General features: G+C 36.1%; 1 protein-coding gene across 1 annotated transcript in view; it reads right to left on the bottom strand.

The window, feature by feature from the left end:
• Positions 1–24,713, bottom strand: part of RFX6 (regulatory factor X6) — a 56,730-nt gene that overhangs the window by 23,839 nt on the left and 8,178 nt on the right. The window contains 2 exon segments of the mRNA XM_060115256.1: positions 13,708–13,735; positions 14,850–14,927. Coding sequence (XP_059971239.1) covers positions 13,708–13,735; positions 14,850–14,927 — 106 coding nt within the window.

Raw genomic sequence — 24,713 nt, forward strand, 5'->3', positions numbered from 1 at the left:
CAAAAAGAAAATAGTTATATAAGGTACAGCAAAGCAAATGAGAAGGGAATTAAAATGGCTCACTACAAAAAATCAACTAAACAAAAAAGAGCAATAATGCAGGAAATGAGGAGTAAAAGTGCTCTAAGGCATATAGAAAACAAATAGCAAAATGACAGAAGGAAGTCACTCCTTATCAGTAACTACTTTAAATGTAAATGGATTAAATTATCCAATCAATCAAAAAAAGTCATTGGCAGATAGATTAAAAAAAAATTATCCAGTTTTGTGCTGTCTACAAGAGACTCACTTTAGATCCAAAGACACAAATAGGTTGAAAGTGAAACGTTGGCAAAAGCTATTCCATGCAAATGAAACAAAAAAAATGGGGTGGTGGGGGGCTACTCTAATATCATATAAAATAGACTTTAAGTCACAAAATATTATAGAAGATAAAGAAGGACATTATATACTAACAAAAGGTTCAATAAATCAAGAAGACATAATAATTATAAATATTTACATACCTATAACAGACCATCAAAATATATGAAGGAAAAAAATGACAGTATTAAAGGGAGAAATAGTTCTACAATAACAGTTGCAGATGTTGATACCCCACCCTCAGTTATGCACAGAACAACAAGACTGAAGATAAGTAAGGAAATAGAGGACTTGAGCAGCACAATAAACCAACTAGATCTACAGACATAAGCAGAACACTCTACTGAACAACAGAATACACATTTTTCACAAGTGAACATATAACATCTTCCAGGAGACACCATGTATATTGGCCATAAATTAAATATCAATAAATTTTAAAAGATAGAGATCATACAAAGTACCTTCTCTGATCACAGTGGGATGACAGAAGGAAAACTGGAAAAATTAACAAATTTGACAAAATTAAACATACTCTTAAACAGCCAATAGATCAAAGGAAAAATCATAAAGGCAATTAAAAAATATTTAGAGGTGAATGAAAATGGAAACATGACACAAGAAAACTTACAGGATGCAGCAAAAGTAGTACTAAGGGAAAAAATAAGAAAGATGTCAAATCAACAACCTACATTTACAACTTAAGTAATTTGAAAAAGAACACACTAAACCCAAATGGGTAGAGAGAAGGAAATAATAAAATTTGAGCAGAGATAGATGAAATAGAGAGTAGAAAAACAATAAAGAATATCAATGAAACCAAAAGTTTGTTCTTCAAAGAGATTGAAATTGACAAACCCATAGGCAGACTGACTTTAAAAAAGGAGAAAAGACTAAAATGGCTAAGGCAAAAAATAGAAGATAACTGTGTCTACTGAAATAAAAGGATTTTTAAAAGAGTACTATGAAGAACTGTACACCAACAAATTGGATAACTTAGATGAAGTTGATAAATTCATAGATACACAAATCCTACCAAGACTGAATCACAAAGAAACAGAATATCTGAACCAGTCTACAACTAGTAAGGAAATTGAATGAGTAATCAAAAATCTCCTGAAGAAAGAATGGATCTGGACCTGATGGCCTCACTGGTGAATTGTACTGAACATATAAAGAAGAAATAACACCAATATTTCTTACAGTTTTCCAAAAAATTGAAGAGGAAGGAACACTTCTTAATTCATTCTATGAGGGCAGAATTACCGTGATACCAAAGTCAGACAAAGACACTTCAAGAAAAGGAAACTACAGACCAAAATATCTTACGAACATTGACACAAAAATCCTCAGGAAAATACTAGCAAACTGAATTCAGCAGGATATTAAAAGGATTATACAACATGACCAAGTGAGATTTACTCCTGTAATGTAGAGATGGTTCGAAACACAAAATCAATCAATGTAATACACCACATCAACAGAATGAAGAAAAATTAAACACATGATTATCTCAATTGATGCATTTGACAAAGTTTGACACCCTTAAAAAAAAGTTTGACACCCTTTCATAATAAAAACACTCAACAAACTAAGAATAGAAGGAAACTACCTCAACATATTAAAAGTCATATGAAAAACCCACAGCAAACATCCTACTCAATGGTGAAAGATTGAAAGCATTTTCTTTAAGACAAGGATAAGGCACGGCTGCTCATTTTCACCAATTCTATTCAACTAGAAGATCTAGCCAGAAAAATTAGGTAAGAAAAAAAAACATCCAAATTGGAAAGGAAGAAGTAAAATGATCTCTGTTTGTAGATGATATGATCTTATATGTAGGAAACTTTAAAGATTCCACACAAAAAAAAACAAAAAACTGTGAGAACTGATAAATGAATTCAGCAAAGTAGCAGGATACAAAGTCAACACACAAAAATCATTTGCATTTCTATAATATAGCAATGAACAATCTTAAAAAGGAATTAAGAAAACAATTCCACTTACAATAGCATCAAAAATAGATAAAAATTAACTTAACCAAGGAGGTGAAAGACTTGTACAATGAAAACTACAAAACATTGCTCAAAGAAATTAAAGAAAACATAAATGAAAAGACATCCTTTGTTCACAAATTGAAAAACTTATTGTTAAGATGCCAATACTACCCAAAGCAATCTATATAGATTCAATGCGAAATCCCAATGATGCTTTTCGCACAAATAGAAAAATCCATCCTAAAATTCATATGGAATCTCAAGATACACCAAGGAGTAAAAACAATCTTGAAAAAGGACAAAGTTGGAGGATTCACACTTCCTGATTTCAAAACTTACTATTGATATAAAGCTACAACAATCAAAACTGTGGTGTTGACACAAAGACAGGCATATAGATCAATGGACTAGGATAGAGAGCTCAGAAATAAACCCTTGCAAAAAATGCTCAAAAGATTTTAACAAGGATGCCAAGAATATTCAACAGGGAAAGCGCAGTCTTTTCAACAAATGGTGCTGGTAAAACTCAACATCCATGTATAAAAGACTAAAGACAGACCTTTACCTAATACCACATACAAAAATTAACTCAAAATAGATCAACGACCCAGATACTTAATATGTGAAACTCAGAAACAAACAGGGCAAAATCTTCACAACATTGGACTTGGCAAAGATTTCTTGGATATGATACCAAAGGCACAGGCAACAAAAACAAAATGAGACAAATTGGACTTCATAAAAATTACAAATGTTTGTGCATCAAAGGACACTATCAACAGAGTAAAAAGGCAATTTATGAAATGAGAAAAAATATTCACAAATTCATATCTCAAAAGGGATTAATATTCAGAATATATAGAGAACTTGTAAACCAACAAAAAACCAACCAGCCTGATTCAAAAATGAACAAAGGACTTGAATAGACATTTGTCCAAAGAAGATATACCAATAGTCAATAAGCACATGAAAGATGTTCAACATTACCAATCATTAGGGAAAATCAAATCAAAATCAAAATGAGATACCACTTCATCCCCATTAGGATGGCTAGTATTAAAAAAAAAAAAGAAAAACAGAACATAACAAGTATTAGCAAGTAGGTAGAGAAACTGGAACACTTGTACACTGTTGGTGGGAATGTAAAATGGTATAGTGCTGTGTAAAACAGTATGATGGTTCCTCAAAAAATAAAATTACTATATGATGCAGTAAGTCCTCTTCTGGGTGTATCTCCCAAAGAATTGAAAGCAGGGTCTCAAAGAAATATTTGTACACCCATGTTCATAGCAGCATTATTCACAACAGCTAAACCATGGAAACAATCCAAATATCCACTGAGAGATGAATGGATAATCAAAATGTTGTATATACATACAATGGAATATCATTCAGCCTTAAAAAAGAAGGAAATTCTGAAATATGCTACAACATGGATGAACCTTGAGGACATTATGCTAAGTGAAATACAAATACTGTATGATTACACATATATGATGTACCTAGAGTAGTCATAATCATAGAGACAAAAAATAGAATGTTAGTTTCCAAGGGCCAGGGGGAAAGGGAGATGGGGAGTTATTTTTCAATATGTATAGCCTTTCAGTTTTGCAAGAGTAAAAGTTCTGGAGATAGGTGGTGGTGATGGTTGCACAACAATATGAATGTACTTAATACCACTGAACTATATGTGTACTTAAAATGATTAAGATAGTAAATTTTATGTTAATTATATTTTGCCACAATAAAAACAATCAAAAAATCAATTACAGGTGAAATAAACACTTGTGTTTGAAGAATAAATAGAAAAATATTTTTATGATTTAGATTATACACAGATTTTTTAAAAAGATACAAAAATGCTAATCATAAGGTTTAAAATGATCTTCATCAAAAGATGCTATAGGGCTTCCCTGGTGGCGCAGTGGTTGGGAGTCCACCTGCCGATGCAGGGGACAGCGGGTTTGTGCCCCGGTCCGGGAGAGTCCCATGTGCCACGGAGCGGCTGGGCCCGTGAGCCGTGGCTGCTGAGCCTGCGCGTCCGGAGCCTGTGCTCCGCAACGGGAGAGGCCACAACTGTGAGAGGCCCGCATACCACAAAAAAAAAAAAAAAAAAAGATACTATAGAATGTTGAGCCATGCCACCAACAGAGATAAGTAATTTACAGCACATAACCTACAGGATATTAGTATCCAGAATATATAAAGTCTTTGAACCAAAGTGTTTTTTTTGTTTTTTGGTGTTTTTTTTTTTTGCAGTAGGCGAGCCTCTCACTGTTGTGGCCTCTCCCGTTGCGGAGCACAGGCTCCAGACGCGCAGGCTCAGCGGCCATGGCTCACGGGCCCAGCCGCTCCGCGGCATGTGGGATCTTCCCGGACCAGGGCACGAACCCGTGTCCCCTGCATCAGCAGGCGGACTCTCAACCACTGCGCCACCAGGGAAGCCCTGAACCAAAGTTTTAAATAGAAAAATTATGTGATCTGAACAAACGTTTCATAGAATAGAATTGACTGATAAAAATCCCAAAAGATATTCAAGCTCATGATTTTGATGTAGTTATCAAAAACAATTTTCAAGTGAAAACCACAGATACCATTTTACACCTATTGGACTGGCAAAAACTCAAATGTCATTCAATGCCAAGTGTTCCTGAGAATGCCGGAGCAAAAGGAATGCTCACACACAGCTGGAGAGACATAAACTGATACAACCATTTTGGAAAACAACTTGATATTAACTAGTAAAGTTAAACATGAGTACATATATCCTAAGACCCGAAATTCCACTCCTGCACATGTGCACCTGGACAACATTCAGAGTAACAATGTTTTTCAGGCAAAAAGGAAAAAATTCTCCCAAACTGGAATGAATAAATGTGCTGTGATATTTCCATACCATGGAATATTAGCAGTACAAAAAAGGTACTAGAACTACATATATTAACATTGATAAATTACAAAACCTAATGTTGAATGAAACCAGAAAGTCATAGGGAAAAATGAATCCATTTTTATGTAGGGCAAATAATAAATAATATATTGGTGATAACAAACTGGGCAATAATAAATGATACATAATATTTACTATTTTAATCATTTTAAAATATATAGTTCAGTGGTACTAAGTACATTCATATTGTTGTGTAATCATCACAACAGTGTTTAATATTCATGGTATACATTCATAAGTGATAAACTTTAAGGAAAGACAAAGGAGTAATTAACACCAAACTCTGGAGTGCAGTAATTTCTGGTAGGGAGGGGGAAGTGATGGGGTGAGGGCACACAGAGAACTTATCTCTTTTCAGCTATGAGGTAGGTCGTGAGTTTTTATCTTATGCTTATTTTTAAAACTGTGTGTGTGTGTGTGTGTGTGTGTGTGTATGCATGTGTTACAAATAATGCATTACCCAATAAAAATGTTAGAGTGCTATGGAAACACACTTAAGGAACAGAGTATACGTCTTTAATTCTTATTTAAAACTCTCATGTTGATAAATTACAGTTTTGTGCAACAGAAGCTAGCAACACGTGTGGAACATCAACAGGGGGCAAGAGTGCCTAAAGAAAAAGTTCAAAAATTAAATTTGTTTGGATATGTTAACAAATGCCTACATGGTATAAATCAAATAATAATATTCTGTCTAGAACATGTAACACAAAAAGAAAGGAGAGATTGATAAGCTGGGAAAAATTAGAATATGATCATTTTAATTCCACTAGTAGATTTTCTATTTTAATTACACTAAAAGAGGTGCCAGATCTTAGAGCACTATGGAGGTCTGGGTTTTTTTTTTTTTTTCTCTCAACTGATGACTTCACTACTCTTGGTTGAACTATTAAGAATCTTATTTCCAAAAGAAAACAAGAAGGAACCTACAGAAAAGAAACAATATGATTAGAAGACAAGAGGGTCTGATTTATGAGGAAAGATTAAAGGATTTAAGCTGCACAGTTTGGCTAAGTGATGACTAAAAGAGAGCATGATAACAGTCTACAAATATTTGAAAAGCATATACCAAGGAGGGAGGATTTGCTGTTTATCTTGGTACAAAGTTGTTAAACTGGCCATGAATGGTTGATGTTAAGGAGAAGGAAACTCAAGCTATCAGGGAAACTTCCTGGTTGAAATGTATGAAATCAAGGGACTTATTCCCTAGGAAATAATGGCAACTTCATTACTAGAGCTACTTAAAACAAAATTGACCCACACTAAAAGATTCACAGGAAAAGAAAGGCTTCCTTTGACCAGGACAAAGTATTAAAACTAGGTTTCATTTATTTTTTTTATTGCTGGGAATTAAAGTATTCTGAGACTTTCTCTAAGACATTTTTGAAATCTGAACCACTACATTTATGAATAAAAAATTTAAAACAATCAAAATCCATACCACTGACTGATAATTACTCTTAATTTCCTCCACATGTTTTGTTTTGTTTTGCTTTCGTTGCTGTTGATTTTGTTTGCTTTCATATTATGAGCTATTTAAAACTTAAAAAAAGGTATAGGTAAAAAGTAATAAATACTCATGTACTTACCATCCCAATTAATATATTAGACATTTGAAATATTAAAGCAGCCTCTGTAGCCCTCCCTAATCTCATTCCCTTCCCTCCCCATAAGGAATAATTAATGTTCAGGATTTGGTTTATACCATTATTATTCAAACCTTTAAAAATTTACCGCATATGTAAATATTCTTAAATAACATATACTATTGCTTTAAAACTGGTACCATGCAGTATGTATCTTTCTACATTCAATGAGCTTTTTTCATACAACTTTAGGTATCTGAGATGAACCTAATTTGATTCTTATAGCTACAGTTCACTCATTTCCAAAGCAGTATAGTATTTTCCTGTATTGAATATATAAAAATTTATTTTCCCACTGTGTCATAATACACTTTCATTTTTTGGTATTCTGAAATTATAAACAGTACTGCAATGAACATCCTCATACATGCCTCCTTGTGCACAGTGTAAAGTTTTCTCTAGGAATGCAGTCATAACGTGCGTGAACTTTCAACTTTTCTAGATGTTGCCCCTCCTACCATTCATGACAGTCCCTCTGCTCCAAATTCTTAACAATATTCAAAACACATATTTTGATACTTTTTAATTGCTATTATTCCAGTAGTGGTGAAATAATTACTTTTAGGTTCTAATTTGCATTTCCCTGATTAAAAATTAGATATGTTTATTGGCAGAGATAGTATTCAAAATATTTATTGAATATATGTTATAGAACCTGGTCAGTCAGAATGGGCACCACGAGCACCAACGTTATTTATCAATCATTCTTTTTCATCTTGTGTGAATTGCCTGTTCATATACTTTGCTACATTTCTATTGGGTTATCTTTTTATTATTAAGTTGAACACATATTCTAAAACGGTGCCATCTGATAGAAATTTCTGTAATGATGAAAATGTTCTATTTTTTAAAATGTTCTATTATCTGCACTGTTCAAATACAGTATTCACTAGCCAGCACTTGAAATGTAAATAATGTGCAGAGAAACTGAATATTTTATTTTACGTAATTAACAGCCAAGTGTGGCTAGTGGCTACCATACTGCATAGCATAGTATTTATAGATATTAATCCTCTATCATCCAGTTTTATTTTACACATTTTACATATTTGAAGCCATATAAACATATATTTCTTTTTGCATCCGGTTTTTCTTCCTAATTAACATTTCTCCATGTCATTAAAAGAGCCCTTTAATAAATGATATAATATTCAGTCCCATAAAAGCCTTATAAATTATGTAATCTTTTTTTTCGTAAAAAAAGACTTTATTTCTTTTTATTGCTGAATAATATTTCATTGTATGGATATACCAGCTTTTGGTGGGTTTTTTTGTTTTTTTTTTAACATCTTTATTGGAGTATAATTGCTTTACAGTGGTGTGTTAGTTTCTGCTTTATAGCAAAGTGAATCAGTTATACATATACATATATTCCCATATCTCTTCCCTCTTGCATCTCCCTCCCTCCCAACCTCCCCATCCCACCCCCCAGGTGGTCACAAAACACCAAGCTGATCTCCCTGTGCTATGCAGCTGCTTCCCACTAGCTATCAGTTTTTATGTAATAATTTTAATTTTAGTCATTTAGATTGAATACAGTTTTTCACTGTAGTCAATAACAATTTTGTCCATAATATTTTGTCTGCATTTTCTATTATTTCTTTATGTGTCACCCATACAAAAGTGAAATTAGTGGGAGAAAGAGGATAAACACTTTAAAGACTTGAACACAAATCTTGCAATTATTTTCCAGAAAGTTTGTTCTGTCTTCACCAGCAGGGTATGAAAGAACTTATCTCACCATACTTTCACCAGCTTCATAGTAATTTCTTAATATTTGATAATTTTATTATTTAAAATGTTAATTTTAATTTATTTGGTAGTTCATTTTTCATGCATTTATTGGCCTTTTCTTCCTTATGCATATTGTCTATTCATATCTTTTTTTTACTATTTATTGAGGTCTTCATATTTTTTTAAATTGATAGGATTTCTTCATATAGTAAAGATATTATCCCATTGTCATATTTGCATGTGACAATGGAATATCTTCCTACTGTTTTTCTTCTGACTTCAGATTTTGTATATGATGCTTTGATTTAAAGGAGTTTTCAATTTCCATTTTGATTTTTTCCTTTGAAATTTCTTAAATTGTTTTCATGGTAGAAAGTCATTCTCTGTGCCCCCCCCCCAGAAATGAGGTAGATACATGTTTCCTTCTAATTATTATTTTTGTATTTAATAATTTATATGAACTTGATAAAGGTATGAGGTATAGAAATTTTTTTCCAAAAAATTTTTTTCTAACATTATGCCCTGAAGAATTTTATTTATTTATTTGGTACTCTATCTTCCTTCATGAAGGACTTATGACAATTCACCGAAAAATATTTCTTCCTTCATTGGTTGTACTGTCTCCTTGATCACACACTAAATTATTACACACACTATGGCCCTTTTTCAGGTAACTAATTTCTGCTGTAGATTTGTTTTACCTACATTTGAGTCAGTATCATAGTGTCATAATATTTTGATATCTGCCAGACAAGTCCCCTTTGACTATTCTTGTTTATACTTCTCTCAACTATTACTTCCTATATATCCTTCTAGATCAAGTTAATCATTTCCAAAAAAAAAAAAACTGCCCACTCAAAATTTTAATAGACTATTAAATGTCTAAATCAATTTAAGGAAGAATTGACATATTTATAGTATCTGGCATTCCTATCCAGACATGTGGTATGTCCTTTCATTTAAAATTTTCTTTTATACCTGTATTTTTTTTCAGATAGGTAGTATGCTTCTCTTGTTATGATTACTCGCAAATATTTTGCATTTCTGCTGGTTCCTGCAATTTACATTTTATAATATTCTACCTTTCTTGTCTTCCACAGAGACTATTCCCACCTCTCTCAATAGGGAATCTGTGAGAAAAGTCAGTCCTGTAGAAAAGTATTTGAGTGACCATTTTCTCAGTTCTCCCAAGGATGGCACTTAGCTAGTACCATTCCAGATGCATAAAAGAGCCCATTTCCTACATACAATGGATGCCTTGGGGCGTTAGGGCTACATTCTCTCTGGGAATCCTGACTGAGAAGAGCTGGGACTTTTTTTAACTTCTACAAACTCCTAATACTCCTTACCAAGATTTCGTTCACAGAAAATGACCTAACTGACTGCTGATACCTCAGAGAGAAATCCCAAACCACCAAACTATCTCAATTTCCTGCCACAAAATCCACAAATCCACTTGCATCTGAACTAACCCATTTCTTTTTCCAGTTTTAATGGAGTAAGTGTTCCTTCTCTCCAGGGCTACTTTCTCCACTCAGAAGCTCTTCCCTGCACTCTCAACTTTCCCCTCTCTTTCACATCTTTGGTCTCTACTCTTTACTGAATCTGTTTTATCAACATTAGAACCATAGTCTAATCTTCCTTCAAAACTAGATGTCAGGCTTCCCTGGTGGCACAGTGGTTAAGAATCTGCCTGCCAATGTAGGGGACACGGGTTCGAGCCCGGGTAGGGGAAAATCCCACATGCTGGGGGGCAACTAAGCCCGTGAGCCACAACTACTGAGGCTGCGCTCTACAACCCACAAGCCGCAACCACTGAGCCTGCATGCTGCAACTACTGAAGCCTGCGTGCCGCAACAAGAAAAGCCACCGCAATGAGAAGCCCGCGCACCGCGAAGCGTAGACCCCGCTCGCCGCAATTAGAGAAAGCCCGCGCACAGCAACAAAGACCCAATGCAGCCAAAAATAAATAAATTTATAAAAACAAAAACTAAAAAACGAAATGTCAAGCCCTCCTCCAACTGTCACCCTTGACTTGACTAAATTTTCTATGTTCAATGCCACTGCCCATTCGTTTCACAAACCAAAACCCGGCTCTCCCCTGATAATGCTCTTGCTGCAGTCATTAATTATCTCCACTTAACTAATTTAATAGATCTTTTCCAGTTCTTATCTTGATGACCTTTTAGCACCATTTCATAGTAGCAACCATTCCCTCCTGTTGGAAGCACTCTTTTCTCTTGGCTTTTTTTTTTTTTTTTTTTTATTGCGGTACGTGAGCCTCTCACTGTTGTGGCCTCTCCCGTTGCAGAGCACAGGCTCCGCACGCGCAGGCGCAGCGGCCATGGCTCACAGGCCCAGCCGCTCCGCGGCATGTAGGATCTTCCCAGAGCGGGGCACGAACCCGTGTCCCCTGCATCAGCAGGCGGACTCTCAACCACTGTGCCACCAGGGAAGCCCTCTCTTGGCTTCCTGTGCCACTGTATTCTCCTTCCTCTTACCTCTCTGGATTCTCTTCAGTTATCTTGCTGACCCTATTTTTCTTTCCCACTTTTCACAACTCTTTTCTCGTAATGTCTTCTCTTCTTATTTATTTATTTTTTCCTAGAAATTTTTATTCATTACCCTGACTTCAATCACCATCAAACCAAATACCTAAATCCTCTTGTCCAGTCACATATATCCAACTGCTCACTTCAAGTCTACACTGGATGTTTTACAAGCACATCAAATATGGCAAGTTCCAAATTGAACCCCTTATCTTTCTATTCTTTCTACCTGCTTCTCTTCCAGTGTTTCCTAGCTAAAAGCAGTCACTTCTCTCCATCCCTAGGGCTATTATCCTCATTCAGATATTTTCTTATCCAGACTATCCATACATCTATAACATGATGCTCCTCTTGTTTGCCTTCCCGTATGCCAGTGTTTGATATCTGGCAATGTCAGAGACATTTTTGGTTTTCACAACGAGGAGGAGGGAAGGCTATTGGATTCTAGTGGATAGAAACCAGAGACACTGTGATGTTGCTAAATATCCTACAATGCACAGTACATCTCCCACTACACAGAATTATCTGGCCTAAAATGTCAGTGGTACCAAGGCTGAGAAACCCTAATCTATGCTGTTCCATCTGTCTGGACCACTCTTCTTCCCTCGGCCCCTACTCCTCCTCCAAACTCCTTCTTATTCTCAGTTCTTTCTTTAAATGTCACTTCCTGTAGGAAATGTGCTTAACCACTTAAACCAGGTTAACTCTCAAGACACCCTTTATAATTAGTTATGATTATGTGCTCAAGATAGGTTTTTCTGCTACACAGTAAAGGATCAAATCTATCCATTCACTATTTTGCCCCCTCATACCTGTATCACCACATATCTATTGATTAACATTTCAACCATGGGTTTAAAAAATAGAACTTTATTGTGAATTTTTAAGAAAAGAAATATATCTCAGCCTCAGTTTCCTTAGCTGTAAATTGGCAATATTATCACCTATTTTCCCTACCTCACCGTTCTTAATGTTCAAATGGCCTGAAGTATATGAAAGTTTGCACTGACAGTCTCACACCCTGAGCAAACTGTGATGGCTGGTCACTCTAAGTACAAAATAGTTTTTTAAAATTTCAACTTTGTTAAACAAATATTTTATCATAATTTTTAAAAAGTATTTAGTGTATTTTTGAGCCTTTAGAAAGCCCTTAACTGTGCTCATTTATATAATCATCACAATAATGATACTCTATTATTGCTTCCGGTAGCTTTAGAAAAATAGGTTTTATAGCCTAACCAAAATATTTTAGTTTTACTTTATTAACAAAACCTACACCTGAGTTTTGATTGTGCTCTTCTAAGGAGGAAGCAGTAGACTTGAGAGAGATTTTTCTTTTATTCGATAAAGTGAGGCTTGCCATCTGCATGCTGTACCAGCTAATGGACCGCTGGTACCACCAGTCTCTTCAAAGTGGTAGAAAGAACACCTGAGAGAAAATGACTTAAATTCCCTATTGACATAAACTTCAGTCAACTGAAGTGTATTTCTAAGTCAATATTTTTGCACTTTCACAACCGTTTATCTAATAAAGAGCTATTATTTCATTGATAAAAAGAGCAATCTGGAGGATTTTATTATGTAATTAGCCATTAACTGTATTAAAAGCACTGGTGGAAAGAAATTGGTCATTTCAGAGGGTTGGGGGCTTTATATTATTTCTTAATATGCCTGCATCATTTCACCAAACTAATGGAGTTACAATTTATGTCAGGTCCAAATTTACCACACAACACATTATCATGTGCCCTCAGTTCTGTGGCACCTCCTTTAATGATTAGTGAACTTGAGGATAATGAAGGCCTTATCATGTGCCTAATTAGCCATTCAGTCCCTAATGGTAGTTTAACTCATTTAGATAAAGTCAGTTTGCTGATCTGTTCTTTGGCTGGGAGTGAGAAGGAGGAGGATAGTCTAGGGAGAAAGTGTGTGCTGTGCACGTGGTGGACCCTTTCTCCTTAGTTCCCAGCCCTGCCATCCCCATCTCCACCCCCAGTGCAGAAGAGATCAGCAAACTGACTGACACACACACACACACACACACACACACACACACACACAGTGAAACAATCAGGCATAACATTTGGGTTTCTTGATAACTAGCAAACGTTTTGTCTAGATAGGTATATGCCAAATACTAATTCTTTCCATATCCTCAGCTGTAGGCTTTCTGTTTATATTTAAATAAAAATTTCTTGGATCAATAGTGGTCTTTTTTTAAATAATCTTTTCAGTATCTGATATTAGGTAAGGGTATTTGAAAAATTACCCCTCCTAGGGTAATTGCAGGTGGTTCAGTAGGTCCATGTAAAGAATCATTAGTTGCCACCAAATCTAACTTAGCTCTGTCTAAAGTCCTCAGCCATTCAAGGGACTCAATAAAGGACATTTATGTCTATATTTGCCAATAAGGATGAATAACTCCTATTGTTAAACAGATGTAAAATAGAAATGAAACTAGTTCTTACCTCATTCTTCAGCTTGCTTCCAGAAAACCTTAAAAATCAGAACATTTTTCATTAGTTAAAAATATACAGTTATATCTATCAAGGAAATGCAAAGGACCTACAAAAGTAGTAACCTTATATCACGATCAGTGAAATAAATCTGGAGAAATTTGTTTGATTTTCAAAGGGACCCAAGCATCTTTCTCAACTTACTAATAAAATAAGTCTATTACGGGAAAGTTAAATAAAGGATATTTAGGGAAGTCAGGTAAGATCTGAGGCAATCAAAGCACACTTGATATTAAATATGTGTGCGTTCTGGCCTGTATTTTCACTTCACAGTGAGTAGTGGTTAGTAAGCTGCCGTTATGTTCTTTGTAATATCTGAGTTCATCTTAGTATGACTAGGGTGACTAAAATTATTTTTTTTTCACAAGATACCTTACTTTTAAAACTAATTCATTCTTTTGAGAGCAGTTCTTGGGAAATCGTGCCATAAAGCAATCTCAGATGCAGATTTAATCATTTGGAGCTCCAGTATTTTTAAAAATAATAATTGCATATTATCACTGGTTTCATTAGGTGTCCCCTTACTTGTCAATAACCTCCGCCTGATAGTTGATGACAGATTAGAGCAATATGTTCTTTATATTCATTTGTGTTTTTTTCTTTCACAGAGACTCAGTAGCTTAGGTCAGTAGCTTTATCTTACTAAGGTAAGCTGGTATATCAAAATATATGTGATTAGAGATGATTATAATAAACCTTTCATCTTTGTAAGATACTGGTCAAGTACATAGATCCTTAAAACAAGTTACCTCTTAGGAAAAAAAATTACATTTTCTGCCTTTATTTTGTTGAATCTAGCTTGAAAACAGATTCAGCCTTATAAGTAAATATTAATTTGAAAGCAATTCTGCTTCCCTGATTTCTCTTTTACATCTCTTTGGGATCCCTGGTTCACCATTAGTTTCTTATTAATGATTGCAAAGTATATTAATTGCCCAGTCATTGTAAATAAATGCCCATACAAAGTTAAAATTAAGGTTTGATGCTTAAAAGAAAATATCTCAATAAGCAAAATTAGTAAGTCATTTTATTCAATAAATATTATACATATTTAAAGACATACAGAACTTATCTTGAAGATAGTGGAACTCTACCTTGTCAGGCCTTTTCCAGAATAAACGGAGTGGTAATATGCACTGCTCTCTTTTATGCCAATCCCATAATAATGATACCTAGAGCAAGAATAGGAACCAGCTCTGCATTAATGTAGTTTTTTGAAGGGGAAAAAAGAGACTAAAGTAGAATTGAAGTAAACCGCAAGTAAGAACTGCGACCTCTTGGTTTCATCTTCCTTTCCTGATTTTTTCCTGATTAAGTAACATCTTAATGTGTTTAATCCTTCTTTAATGGTAACTAATTCTACTTATGGTCATATTTCTGGCTCCAAGCTTGAAAAAGACAGGAGAATTGCCTACTGCTAATCCCCCTCAAACCTCTAAAAAATTAGGTTTCAAAAACCAAAACAAAAAAAAATTATAATTGCAGGCATTTAACTTCAGGCACTTAAATTTGTAAATGTAGACATTGGCTCTAAGTATATCAAGCATATCTATCTGCAGACTGTTTGGTTCAATTTGCATGTGGTCAACTGAATAAGAAAATGGTGGGTTTTCTTTGTAGTACATCTATTGAATGGAGAAAAGAGTATAACATTATGTGTGGGAAAGACGTTGATGTCATGCATCGGAATATGTACGAAGCATCTGACCCTTTGAAAGTTATTTTCCTCATGAGGAATGAGAAGCCCAAGTCACTGTCATTTTCACTTCAAACTTTTGTGCAACAATGGGGAAAAAAACATCTCTGTGATGAATCAATGGAAATATGAAACATGGACTGTAATAGTTATGAATAATTTGTTATAAACGTATCTATGGATCCTGAGCCACAGGCAAATGTAGCATCTCTCAAGTTGTACCTCATTCTCCAAAACTGCAGACCCCAGACTTACTCCACGGCCAAGTACAAATGCTACACATGTGACACAACCGCTAGTCAGACTGGGTATTTAGTGAGGGTGACCAAAGCCTGCTAATTTCTGCCTTTACGCTTCTTTCCCCTCTCTGTGCACCACGCAGCACCATTACCTATCTGGTTATTTACCATTTCAATCTGCATTCATCTAAGATCAGGGAAGGAATGAAATAAAAGAATAAGGGGGTTTCCAGTAGACTTCAGTGTAACCATAGTTAAAACTTTATTTCTTAGCATCACCATCTGAGTTTAAAGTGGACAGGACAATGAAGGATCTATGCTTCAAGGTCCCTTTGCTGACCTCAGTAATAAAGAAGGGACTTGGGGGCTTCCCTGGTGGCGCAGTGGTTGAGAGTCTGCCTGCCGATGCAGGGAACACATGTTCGTGCTCGGTTCGGGAAGATCCCACATGCCGCGGAGTGGCTGGGCCCGTGAGCCATGGCTGCTGAGCCTGCGCGTCCGGAGCCTGTACTCCGCAACGGGAGAGGCCATAACAGTGAGAGGCCCGCATACTGTACCGCAAAAAAAAAAAAAAAAAAAAAGAAGGGACTTCTCTACCCCTAAATGTTTTCAAGGCTCAGGACGAGAGTACACAAATGGAGGCCCACGTACCTTACGCCTAATTACTTAAAATATATAAATCAAGCGAACACATTGTGAAATAAAATGTCCCTGTCCTCCTATCTCGACAATGTACCTCCATAATGATCTAGTAGGTAATTCTGAGCTTAGAATGCCTAGACTCCTGGAGTTCCGTGAGGAAACATGGTGGTGGGAGGAGGGCCGCCCCCCAGCTCCCTTATCTCCCCAGCCTCTGCTGCTTTGTTCACTGTGAGGGGCCTCTTGAGAACACTCCAGCCTCCATGTCCAAGATCCACTCTCACACACACCCCAGACAGCTGCCCCCTGGGGGAGGCACCCATCTGGTCTATGTCTCCTGAGGATGGATGAGGGAAGAGGCCCACTTCGGCCCAGGAGGCAGGCCTGAGACTGTTCGAAATTCTTGGGCCCCACAGACCTGAAATGTGAGCTTGAAGGGGGATGCAGTCTCGGGGGACACATTCACTCAGGCAATGGACTCCTTGTCTCCTGGGAAGGAGATCAGCTGGAGGAGGGGAGGAACAGAGCCCTCTATAAGTATGAGTCCCAGAGATGGCTCCTCTCCCATTAGGTTCTAAGGGCAGACAAGTTGCCTCTAATGACCCTGGGCCATTTGAGATGGAGAAGAAAGAGTTTTTAAATATGAAAAAATTACACATATTATAATAAGAAATGTTTCAGAAAGGGCTGTTATGTTTGAGAAACAGTAATGGAGGGTGATCACGGTAGTGAAGGTATTTTATGAGTGTGGCAGACTGGGAACAAGTTTTCAAATCCTCAGTTTTGGTAGAAGGACAATAGCAGTCTGTTAACCTGAACAGAAGAAACTCCATTTTTACAGTAAGAAAATACTCCTCCAGTAGATAAGGGAAAAGAACCTCTACAGTATATTGGAACAAAGGGAGAAATGAAGGAAATATGAAACTTAAGCAAAGGACATTACAAAAAGCAGCTATATTAATAGAAATTGATAAGGTAAATACCTAAAACCATAACAAATGAACAGATTTAGATGATATTCAGCCAAGCCTATTAGGATTAGTGAGTGAACATGAGTCTGAAATAAGTATAACTATTTTTCTTTATTAGATTTTAGAACTAATATACCAAAGAAAATGTCTTTGTATTAGAAGAAATAAAGCAAGAGATGCTTGAGAACAAGAGAATCTATTACAATGGAAATATATTGCAATTTCATGGTCTTTTGCAAAGCTTGCTGTTTGTTCTATGGATGCTACAGTTTAAATAACTTCATTCTAGCCACTTGCTAAAGCAATACATGTTAAGCATTGCTTTAAAAGTTGATAAATCTTCTTTTACTATAACTTTGATCTTCTTGTTTCTCATCTATAATCCTTGTCTCAACATGTAAATAATATTATACCATGGTAAAGTGGTTTGCCATGCAGATTGAGAAGAAACTACATTGCCTTCACGGTGGTAGACAAAAATCACAAGATAAATCAAAAGGATAACCATGAGTTCAACAAATATTAGATGGCACACTAATCCTGACCACTGTGAGAGCTGTCAATACAATGATTAAAAACTGACATGGATAATCGAGCCAGGAACATATATGCTTCTGAATTCCACCCTAGTCCATGGTTTCCTGAGCCAGACTGCCTGCCAGTCACAGAACAGTGACCACACTGAGCAGCCCTGAGGCAAATTTTACTTCCATTTTAAAAAAATCACTTGATGAACACTTTTTGTAAAAACGGCAACATCCTTTAGGACCCAATAAATGCTGAGTAACATGGATCTGTACTACTTACTTAGGATATTTAAGGAAAGGATATTTTTATTACAATTCATTTGTTCCTTATTTTTGTAAAACAACTGTATTATTTTGCTTCCTCCTTTCTAATCATTAGGGCAGAATATCTTTAAAAATAGAAGTACTCGGGCCTCCCTGGTGGCGCAAGTGGTTGGGAGTCCGCCTGCCGATGCAGGGGATACGGGTTCGTGCCCCGGTCTGGGAGGATCCCATGTGCCGCGGAGCGGCTGGGCCCGTGGGCCGTGGCCGCTGGGCCTGCGCGTCCGGAGCCTGCGCGTCCGGAGCCTGTGCTCCGCAACGGGGGAGGCCACAGCAGTGAGAGGCCCGCATACCGCAAAAAAAAAAAAAAAAAATAGAAGTACTTAATACCTCCACTAACATTTAGAGTCAAGATTTTACATCTAAAAAAAAAATCTTTTAAGTAATGTATTTTATTCGTAGGTCAAATGTAAATGACACCATCAACCAGACACACATTGACACCCAAGGAAGGTAACTTGGTCAGCTACATTCCACTCTACAAATGAGAAGCAGCATGTCCTTTTCTCATTAGCAATGCCTCATAATTTAGACATGTTGATGTAGCTGAGCATGTTATATCAATACAATCTTATAATTACACTGGCCCACAGGGAACGAGTGAAAAAGTGAACTCTTTCCTTCAAACATGTACTTAATGCTTATTGTGTGCTACGTGCTGAGGATTCAAAAAGAGACAGATGAGGGTTTCTGCCCTGGAGGAGTTGATAGTCTTGTGGGGGAAAAAAGCATGCAAAGAAAGAACTGCAATACAAAATTAATATGTGCTAAAATTGAAGCAGGTGATAGTAGGTCCTAATATAAATAGTTACCATTTATTGAGCAACTATTACATCTAAAAAACTTTATGTATACTTCATCTCAAATTTCCACAGCAGACTGCAAGTGAAGTAATATCTCCATTTCAAAGCAAAGTTCAAAAAAGTTTATGTGATTTGTTTGGAAAAAATATGTGAAAAGTTATGGGTTTGAAGACAAAATTCAAACCCAAAGCTCCACAGAGCACTCTTTGTTTCAACAGACGATACTCAAGATGCAAAATATGTATGTATATGTAATTTTGTATCTCAGTTTTATTTATAATTAGAAGTTCTTAAATGAAATATAGTTTGAATATGATTGCACTCAGCATATACACTCTCTCTTCAACTTCAGCATGAATCTTTAAGAATTGATAACTAACTTGAATCATTAAGAACTATACCATTGATCTGAATGTTTCATATTTGAAATTCCATATATAAACAGACTCCCTCTAGAATATAAGCTCCCTATAATAGGAACTCAATAAACATTTGTTGACTAAATAAATTTATAATATGAAAAAAGTTAAAAATAACAATGTGTCATAAAGAAAATTTTATAAGCAGGAATTTTTAATAAAGGGCATGCATATAGTATCATATACTTAAACATAGCACAATTTAAAATCTGGTAGAGATTAAAAAGCCTCTTGTCTAATGTGATGTAAGGAAATCTACTAATTCCTTTAACTCTACCACTAGTACTGTATAAACTTATCTATTTCTATCAGAGTTACTTGCCCTCCACAAATAACGCGTGCTTTCCTCACTTTGTGCCTTTCCTTTTTGAGCTCTTCATTGGGAATGCCCTTCTTCCTGCATGTCCCCATTTCTTATCCGTGCCTCAAGGCACAGCTTCAACACATGAAGCTTTACCTGGTCTCTTAGGCAAAATTAATTTCTCTGTCCTTTGAACTCCTCTCTTGGTCAGTTATCCCATGGAGCTTTGCATCTTCTGCTAATGGTATATGTATACATGGCTTACCTCCCCTACTAACCTATAAGATTTGGAGGAAGGGAATTTCATCTTCCCCTTCATTGTGTTCCCCCTTAGAAATTACTGTAAAGAAAAATCCTTATTTATTGGACCAGTCAATGTGTTCTGCTAGAAATCTGGAAACTGATAAAACACAAATTCTCTTAAAGCCCAGTTGTTTTCAATAACTGCTTCCTAGGACTGTGCCTTTCCAGGTTACTGGTAAAATATTGGCATTGAACAAAAGTTGTATCCCTAAACAATGCATATAAAGGACATGCAGGGCTTCCCTGGTGGCGCAGTGGTTGAGAGTCCGCCTGCCGATGCAGGGGACACGGGTTCGTGCCCCGATCCCGGAGGATCCCACATGCCGCGGAGCGGCTGGGCCCGCGAGCCATGGCCGCGGAGCCTGTGTGTCTGGAGCCTGTGCTCCGCAACGGGAGAGGCCACAGCAGTGAGAGGCCCGCGTACAGCAAAAAAAAAAAAAAAAAAAAAAAAGGACATGCAATCATCGTATTTAGGTGGAAAGAATAGAAATTGCTAGAAATACAAATCTCAATATTTTGCAATGACCATTGTATAATGCTTTAGCACATTTCATATCCAGTTTCTTCTGGAGCCAATATAATAATCTTCCCCTTTAATCTTCCTTTTAGTCTAACTAGGAACATGTTATCGTCTGAGTGATGATTTAGTGTCTTTGAGAAGAGATAATAAATGAGCAGCTCTCTGTCTTCCTAACAGCTGAAGATAAACCTCATAAAACCGGGGAGAGTAATTTCATACACAGTTTACATGGATTTTTCATCTCACTTGCAACATTTTATATCACTATTTTGTTGTTAATATATTACCCTAAAATAAATCTTGCTAGGAAATATTTGCCAGAAATATTCTAGCATAACAAGAATATATACAGGTAAATGTTGAATAAAAAGTGACATTTGCCTCACTGTGGGCTAACTAGGTTTTAAAATTTATATACCAATAGCTAATGCCTATCCTGTAGGTTACTCTGAATAAAGATTCCCAAATATTTCACAGTTCTTTCTCCCTATATGATTTTTATTTTAAAAGATATATGATAACTGCTTAAAAATCCTAGATATGATTAGCTGATTTCTCTAAGAAAATGTTTGCATAATACAAGTAGTCTTTGTGATTATCTAACAAAATTGTCTTCATTCATTAGCATCAACAGTCCTTAGCCTTGTATCAAGTGACAGATATCATTTACATTTTAGGAATAAAGAAGAATAATTAATTAATTTTTATGCCCACATTTTACAGTGAATGTGTTATATTTTAATAGGACAAATGAAATTATTACTCCTCTTTTTAGTACTAAAGTATTTACCTTGTGTCTAATACTTTTCTTCATTTGCTGATCAATTTATACCTGCACCTATATTTCTTCTTTTCCATTTTGTCATTATATAGAATTCCTGAAACATATGTTCCCACTGAGCTAGTAGCCCTGATGTTAGTTTACATTATACAAATGATAACTGATAAGGAAATGATGGGATTAAGTTGTTCAGGGAGTTGCAATAACTTACTATGATAAGAGCAGCTGCCATATCAGTTTTATTAACCCACTAAATCACTACTAATAAATAAGATAATAGCTTTTATCCGTCATGTCTGAAAACCAAGATGTGACTGATCAAAGTCTACAAGAAATTAAAATGTAACTTCAAATCAAACAGTTTACTGTGTGCATGAAATCTCATGAAATCTAATCGGTGGGCTCAACTGTGTTCTCCCTTACCCTGCTGAGCCATTTTGAGCAAGGGTGGGACATGGCCTCTTTTGCTAATCATTATATCTTTAGGGCCTAGTCAGCACCAGGACAGACGTAAAATGTTTACTAAATAAATGAATATTAATAGTGAAAATTTTTTGAAAGCATGTACCCTATCTTACTATTGTTTGCACCTCAAAAACTCTTTGGCACCATGCTTTGTCATCAGTATAAATATGAATGGATTGATTATCCTTGCTATAATACATTCATAACATAAAATAGGCAAGAATTACCTTTCATTAGATACTCTTTGTACCTATAGAATTTTGATTCATTTATATTTATTCAAAATCTAAATTTAAAAAATTTGGGACTTCCCTGGTGGCGCAGTGGTTAAGAATCTGCCTGCCAATGCAGGGGACACGGGTTCGAGCCCTGATCTGGAAAGATCCCATGTGCCGCAGAGCAACTAAGCCCATGCACCACAACTACAGAGCCTGTGCTCTACAGCCCGTGAGCCACAACTACTGAGCCCAGGTGCCACAACTACTGAAGCCCTAGAGCCTAGAGCCCTTGCTCCACAACAAAGAAAAGCCACAACAATGAGAAGCCCAAGCACTGCAATGGCCCCCGCGATGCAACTAGAGAAAGCCTGCACAGAGCAACGAAGACCCAACACAGCCAAAAATTTAAAAATAAATAAATAAAATTATTATTTTTTTAAATTTTGCACAGGAAGAAAATCAGGATATATTATTAGTATTGGTGGTAAGTCAAAGAGAAGAAAAGAAAAACACAAAAGCAAAGTCAGTTTTTATCTTGGTTTTCAGAACGTGCAGAATCTGCCATTGGGATTGTTGGTTTTCTTGGCAGGGAGGGGATGGTAAGAGAAAATGAAGGGATGGAGCGCAGAGCTTATTATTTATTTATAAATTAATTAATACCAAATTTATTCATATATTAGAAATAATTCAATAGATATTTAGTGATAGTATGTTTGGGGAACTATGACAATACAAGGTTTTACAAAACTACTAGTAAAATTGGGAGAAATTATAAATTCCTGTTTCTCCAAAATATGCTTACTTCTTCATTTATATTTCTACATCATCAATTGTTCATATTTCCATATACATAAAAATGTTTTTCATCAAATGTAAATTTTTTAAATATTAAACATCCAATAGAAATGATGATTGTGAAGATAATATACCAACACAGAGAACATTTTGGACAAAAATTAAAAGCAGAAAGCAAAACTGTGTTTGTGCTACAAATTTGCTTTTATAGAAAACATAAATATCTCTACACAAATATAAAATAATTTAAAATGCCTTATGATTGATGCTTGAGAAATGTGGTTAGCTCTCTGAAGAAGAATCTAATATATTAATTAACATTTAAAACTGTTAGATCAGAAAAAATAAATAAAGAACCTCCATACTGTTCTCCATAGTGGCTGTATCAATTTACATTCCCACCAACAGTGCAAGAGGGTTCCCTTTTCTCCACACTCTCTCCAGCATTTATTGTTTGTAGATTTTTTGATGATGGCCATTCTGACCGGTGTGAGATGATATCTCATTGTAGTTTTGATTTGCATTTCTCTAATGATTAGTGATGCTGAGCATTCTTTCATGTGTTTGCTGGCAACCTGTATATCTTTTTTGGAGAAATGTCTATTTAGGTCTTCTGCCCATTTTTGGATTGGGTTGTTTGTTTTTTTGATATTGAGCTGCATGAGTTGCTTGTATGTTTTGGAGATTAATGGAATGAAACGGAGTTATTTGTAGTGAGGTGGATGGACCTAGAGTCTGTCATACAGAGTGAAGTAAGTCAGAAAGAGAAAAACAAATACCGTATGCTAACACATATATATGGGATCTAAAAAAAAAAAAGAAGAAAAAGAAAATGGTCAGAAGAACCTAGGGGCAAGACGGGAATAAAGATGCAGATCTACTAGAGAATGGACTTGAGGATACAGGGAGGGGGAAGGGTAAGCTGGGACAAAGTGAGAGAGTGGCATGGACATATATACACTACCAAACGTAAAACAGATAGCTAGTGGGAAGCAGCCCCATAGCACTGGGAGATCAGCTCGGTGCTTTGTGACCACCTGGAGGGGTGGGATAGGGAGGGTAGGAGGGAGGGAGACGCAAGAGGGAGGAGATATGGGGACATATGTATATGTATAACTGATTCACTTTGTTATAAAGCAGAAACTGACACACCATTGTAAAGCAATTATACTCTAATAAAGATGTTTAAAAAAAAGAAAAAATAAATAAAATTTATACCTCAAAAACTCAAAAGTTCAATTAAACAGTATTTTGTTGGGCTTCCCTGGTGGCACAGTGGTTGAGAGTCTGCCTGCCGTTGCAGGGGGAGATGGGTTCGTGCCCCGGTCCGGGAAGATCCCACATGCCGCGGAGCGGCTGGGCCCATGAGCCATGACCACTGAGCCTGCGCGTCCGGAGCCTGTGCTTCGGAGCGGGAGAGGCCACAACATTGAGAGGCCCGCGTACCGCAAAAAACCCCCCAAAAACCAATATTTTGTTGATATGACTGATATAGGAAAGAAGAAGCTTTATCAGTTGACAAAGCACAAACTTTAGAGCCAGATAAACCTTGATCTAAATGCCAACATTGTTATTTTATAGTATCTTTGTGGCCTTGAGCAAGTCAGTGATCTTTGAACTGCAGTTTCCTCCTTTGTAAAACACAGTAATTCCAATCTTGTATTGTCATTGTGAGGATTAGAGAGTGTGTGTGTCTGTGTGTGTGTGTGTGCTGCTCAGTAAATAATAACTTTTAATGCATTGCTGATTTTTGGATACATTGTGAGTATCATATTATTAATTTTATATTATTATAATTATTAATAATTTCATTACTGTTAAGGATAGTGAGGTTGAAAGCATACTAATGTCTCCATTCATTCCTATACTTTTTCATTTAATTCTCACACCAAACCTGTAGATAATGGCATATCCATCTTATTGATGAAAAGCTGAACAGCTCATCTAGTTGTATATGGGA

Source organism: Mesoplodon densirostris, chromosome 12 (assembly GCF_025265405.1).
Source record: "Mesoplodon densirostris isolate mMesDen1 chromosome 12, mMesDen1 primary haplotype, whole genome shotgun sequence".
NCBI classification, from domain to species: domain Eukaryota; kingdom Metazoa; phylum Chordata; class Mammalia; order Artiodactyla; family Ziphiidae; genus Mesoplodon; species Mesoplodon densirostris.